This window comes from Pteropus vampyrus, unplaced genomic scaffold, assembly GCF_000151845.1.
Source record: "Pteropus vampyrus isolate Shadow unplaced genomic scaffold, Pvam_2.0 Scaffold1, whole genome shotgun sequence".
In the NCBI taxonomy this organism is placed as follows: domain Eukaryota; kingdom Metazoa; phylum Chordata; class Mammalia; order Chiroptera; family Pteropodidae; genus Pteropus; species Pteropus vampyrus.
Genome location: NW_011888782.1, coordinates 389,204 through 394,865, shown reverse-complemented (window position 1 = coordinate 394,865; position 5,662 = coordinate 389,204). Strand labels below are relative to the sequence as shown.

At 40.6% G+C, this 5,662-nt stretch overlaps 1 protein-coding gene across 4 annotated transcripts in view; it reads right to left on the bottom strand.

Annotated features, from left to right (window-relative positions):
* The window catches only part of SLCO2A1 (solute carrier organic anion transporter family member 2A1), an 82,235-nt gene that overhangs the window by 36,542 nt on the left and 40,031 nt on the right, over positions 1 to 5,662 (bottom strand). For all 4 annotated transcript variants that reach the window (XM_023528799.1, XM_023528868.1, XM_023528791.1 and 1 more), the window contains exon 3: positions 3,894 to 4,056. In XM_023528799.1, the coding sequence (XP_023384567.1) occupies positions 3,894 to 4,056 (163 nt within the window). The remainder of the gene's footprint in view (positions 1 to 3,893; positions 4,057 to 5,662) is intronic.

Here is a 5,662-nt window from a genome sequence, read left to right as displayed (position 1 = left end):
GAAAAGAATGGAGAAAATATGGGTATGAACTATTGGGAACATTTTTGCCTGAGAATTTTTCAGAATTAAAGAAAAACCTTAATCTTTAAAAGAAATAGCATTTCCACACAGATAAATGAAAATTAACCCATACTTAGACATTTTATGGTGGACATGCAGAACAGCAACAAAGAGAGAACATATTAAACACAACTAGAGACAAAAACCAAATACCTAGAAAGAGATGACAATCAGACTGATGGAGAATTTCCAATAGTAAGAGAAGCCAGAGACAGAGGCATGGTATCTTCAAAGTGCTAAGAGGAAACAACTATGAATTTAAAATCCTCTTTATAGCTAAACTATAATTCAAGAGCAAGAGTAAATTAAGACATTACAAACTTAGGGATTTTCTTACTCATGGGACCATCCCCAAAGTAACACTGTAGGATGTTATTCAGGAAAAAGGGAATTAAATCAACAAAGATGAATGAAATGCAAGAAGCAGTGGTGAGCCAAGAAGCGCATAAACTTGTGGGTAAATATAAATAAGCACTGACTTATTTACAAATAATGACTAAAATAATAATGACCACTGTGGGGAGGTGGCACAAAAATACTGGTCAACAATACATGGAAGATTCAAGAGGATGATGGACACTAAAACATCCTAGGATCCTTATTTTGTTCTTTTGGAGAATAGAAACATTCACCAGCTTTAGAATTTGTTAAATCATAGGTCGATGTTAAAATATAAGGGCAATGGTGAGGAGTACTGTGCTCGTGGAATCTATTGGCAGATTCAACTTAGTGAATACGTCGATTCTCTCCAAATGGATCTAGGAATTTAATGCAATTCTAATGAACATTCCAGAGGATGTTTTAAAGCTATAGATAGGCTGATTTTAAAATCTCTATAAAAAGGCAAATGAGTAAGAATAGACAGAACAGTTTTATAAAAGAAGAAAAAATTGAAGGAATCACACTACTTAATTTTAAAGCTGAACTATGAAGCTGCAGTAATAAAGACAGTGTGATATTGGCAAAGGACTAGACACAAAGATCAATGGGACAGAATAGAAAATCTAGAAACAGACGCACACAAATATAGTCAATTAATTTTTTATAATGGTGCAAAAACAATTTAATGGAGAAGAGACAATCTTTTCAACAAATGATGCTAAAAAAATTTAAAACCTATATGCAAAAAAAAAAAGAGAAAGAACCTTCTAGGAAACCAACTCAAATGGCTCATAGCTCTAAATGGAAAAATATAAAATCTTTAGAAAAACACATAAGAAAAGATCTTCCTGACCCAAGATTGGGAAAAACATTCTTATGTGGCACTAGACGCATAATCCACAAAATAAAATAAAATAAAAAAGATAAATTGAATTTCATCAAGATTAAAAACTTTTGCTTTGCAAGTGACACTGTTAAAAGAATGTAAAAGAGAAGCTAAAGACTGGGAGTAAATATTTGCAAATTTTGTAGCCAACAAAGAATTTGTTTCTAGAAGTTATAAAGAACTCTCAAATTCAACAGTAAGAAGACAAATAACCCAATTGAAAAATGGACGCACGTTTTGAACAGACACTTCACTAAGAAGAATATATGGACGAGTGATAAGCACATGAAAAGATAAGATGTTCAATATCATAAACCTCTATTTACACAAAAATTCGTACACAAATATTTACAGCAGCCCTATTCATGATAGCTATAAACTGGAAACACCCCAGATGTCTTTCAACAGATGAGTGGATAAACTGTAGTACATCCATACAATGGAATACCACTCAGCAATAAAAAGAAATAAACTAGTGATATATGCACCAACTTGGATGATTTCAAAGGTGTGTGCTGCACGGAAGAATCCAGTCTCAAAATGTTATATACTCTATGTTTCCATTTTCATGATATTCTCAAAACCACAAAACTATAATGATGGAAAAGGGATCAGTGGTTGCAGTGACTGGGGAGAGTATGATAATAACAATAGCATGACGAAGTTTTTGGAGTGTTTTGTATCCTGATTGTGGCGGTTACACAAATCTATAAATGTGTTCAAATTTATAGAACCGTGTTATTCTAATGAACATTCCAGAAGGATTTTTCTAAGCTACAGATAAGCTGATTTTAAAATCTCTATAAAAAGGCAAATGAGTAAGAATAGAGAGAACAGTTTAATAAAAGAAGAAAAAATTGGAAGAATCACACTCCTTAATTTTAAGGCTTAACTATGAAGCTGCAGTAATAAAGACAGCGTGATACAAAAGGTCAATTTTACTTTCTAACCATTTTTTTGATGTTTCAACATAAGGATAACTAATCATGTATAACTTCCAAACCAGTATGAGAAAGTAAAATAAAAATAGGACTAAAGAAATAGGATACAACTTTAGAAGGAAGAAAAGTATACGGATGAGGAATGAGCTTCAGCATACCAGCTATGGGAGGGTAGATACCTCTGGAGACCGAGAGGAGCCCAGAGGGAGTTAATGTCTTATTCCTTTTTTAAAAAGAGATATCTGACAACCCAAGCATCCATCAATAGGCAAATGGATAAATAAAATATGGTATATCCATAGAATGGCATATTTTTTAGCCATAAAGAAATGAAGTTCAGATAAAGGCTACAACATGAACAACCTTTGGAAAACATAATGCTACGTGAAATAAGCCAGATAAAAAAAGGACAAATTTTGCATGATTCCATTTACATGGACTATCTAGAACTGCTAAATTCATAGAGACGGCAAGTAAATCAGAAGTTACCAAGGGCTGGGGGAAGGGAGAACGGGGAGGGATTGTTTGATGGGTTTCTGTTTGGGGTTGGCGAAAAAATTTTGGAAATAGTGGTGATAGTTGCATATCATCATGAATGTAATTAATACCACCGAGTTGTATACTTAAATTGGTTAAAATGGCAAAATTTATGTTATATATATTTTACCACAATTAAAAATAATATACCCAAACCATTTAATCGTACACTTTAAATGGGTGAACTATATGGTATGCGAACTGTGGTCTCAATAAGGCTGTTAAAAGAGAAGAAATAAAGAGGTATCTGAAGGAAAACTGCTAAATCTTAATGGTCAGTATGTAGGTGTCTGTTATTTTCTTTACTTTGCTATATTTTGAATTTTTCATATGAGAAAGTAAAATAATTGAAATTTTACAGAGCAATTCAGTGATATTTTGTGCCTATGAATCATGTAAAATCCTCACATATCTCTCTCTGCCACAGGGCGTATCACTAAGAACCAGAGGCTCTATGTCACAGAAGAGCCACCTGTCTAAGAATCAGGAGACCTGGGTCTGTTCCTCCCGAACTGACTGATGTCCTTGGGAAGTTACTGGACATCTTTGAGGGCCACATTCTCATCTTAGACCTCTTCTCTCTCATTCACAGGTGTCCAGGGGAATCAAATGAGATCATGGTGTAAGTTCATTGTAGCATAGGAATGGTGGACAAATGTAAAAATGTCAGGGTTTAAACATGGGGAAAATCCACGCATCTCATCATGGTCAATGCTTTGACCTTCCTCCTACCAAGCCTATCACAGGCATCGCTCTCGAGTGTTCCCACTCATGTGCAGTGGATCGCTCCTGCCTTGAAGCACAGGGAATCACAGAGGATCACAGGGGAGGTGAGCCCCCAGCTGCACGCTCTGTTCTCAGCGAGCCAGAGTGGGGGTAGCTGCTCCACAGAGCCATATCATTCTGCATGTTCTGACTTTCAGATGTGCTTTGGGGAGACACAAAACAATGAAAGCCAAGGAAGCTTTCTGGTGGGAGAGGACAGCATGGCCCAGAGTGGTATCTGTTGCTCCGAAGCATCACCACCAACTTTGTGAGATGCTCTCTCATTCTTTATCCCCTCGGAGCAGAGGTTGGAGGCCACTTACCGTTGCTGGCCAAGGTGTACTGGTAGGGCTCTGACAGGAAGTGTGGAAGGGTGAGGACGAAGGCACCTGAAGCTAGGAGGAGACCCCCAACACCAATCAGCCGCGGACGGTGCACCCGGCTGCCCAAGTAGCTGACGAAGATGATGAGGATGGCGTTGCTGATCTGCAGAGAGCAGAGGGGCCGAGTGAGACCAGAGGCTGTGTGTTCACCCATCCACAGTGGAGGCCTGAGCTGACTGGACCTCGTCCAGGAGACGCAGAGAGGCAAGGGGCTGCCCAGGGTCAGCTGGGGCTCAGCCTTGCCCGAGAGCCTCACAGAGGGCCAAGCATAGGCAGTTTCAGCTTTCCCGCATTGCCAGAAACGCTTCTCTGTCTCGGCCTTTGAGGCTAGATCAAGGGAAGTATCTAGAGACGACGAAAAACTCATAGCCTTAATTTAAACCATCTTAGGATCAAACCTTTCACTGCAAAATTCAAGGATGCCTCTCAATTCTGTTTGACTTCCAGGAATAACACATGTTCCCTAACTAAACTCTCTAAGGACTTGGGCTTGGTAGGCAAAATAACCACCAAGCAACATGTACTGTCTCACTTTATCATGCAACAACTCTCATTTTTCAGATGACAAAAACTGGAGCTTGGAATAGTAAGTAACTTGCCCATGTCCATCAGGTTAGGAGGCAGCTTGAACGGGGCCTGCCGGTGTCTTAACTAGGCTGGTCTACTGCCGCTTGGAGAAGTGTGTTTCTGCTCCGGCAGCTCTGCTGCTAGCCTGCCCCAGTCCTCCTTGGGTCTGCTTTCACTTCTTTCAATGAAGAACGAGGACAAAGGCAGCCCTAAATCCCTTCCCAGCTGGACACATCAGTAACTCCTTGTTCCTGGTGCTCTTTGGAAGGTGTGTTTTCTGAGCCCCTCCCAGAGCCAATGAAGGGAACCAAAGGCCCCAGCTTGGAGAGCAGGGTCTTAACTGGTAAAAGGGGGTGCTGACAGATCTTCTGACCATGACTCCATCCGAAGAGATGACCCTCTGCCCCAGAACATAAGTTCATCTGGAGGAGCCTTGAATGTTGGCACCCATAGCATCCATCCTATCCACACTACAGTCTTCTGGCTGGAAAAGCAAGCGCCCTTGTCTCAGGAAATAGGGGTCAAGGTCTTGGTACGTGGCTCTTGCCAAGATCACCAACAACTTCATCATTACCAAATCCCCTGGACTGTTCTCAATTCTGTTCTTACTTGATCTCTCAGCACCTTTAGATTCAGTCAACCATTTCTTCCTTCCTGCAACACTTCTTGCACTGTGTCTCCATGACCACCTTCTCCTGGTTTTCTTCCCCTTGCTATTCCTTCTCAGTCTCCTTTGCTGGTTCCTCCTCGCTTCCCTGAACGCTCAACTCTGAGCCCAGTTCCTGCACCTCTGCAATTGTCTCAATAAGCTCATCCAGTCCTGTGGCTCTCACATGCTCTGTATATGCTTCTAATTTCCACAGGTTTAGCATGCCTCAAATCTCCTGCCTCATCTTCACCCGGAAACCTGGTCTCCCCTCCCCAGACCTCCTCATCTCAGTAAATGACACCTCCATCTCACTAGTGGCTCGAGCAAGACATCTGAGCATCATCCTTGACTGCTCTTTTACACTTAAACCCACCAGACCTTCAATAGCCACCCGGAAGCCAACCACTTCCCACCACCTCCATTGCTATCACCTAAGCCACTTTTATATCCTGTCTGAATTACTGGGCTCCCAGCTTTCACTCTTGCCTCCTGA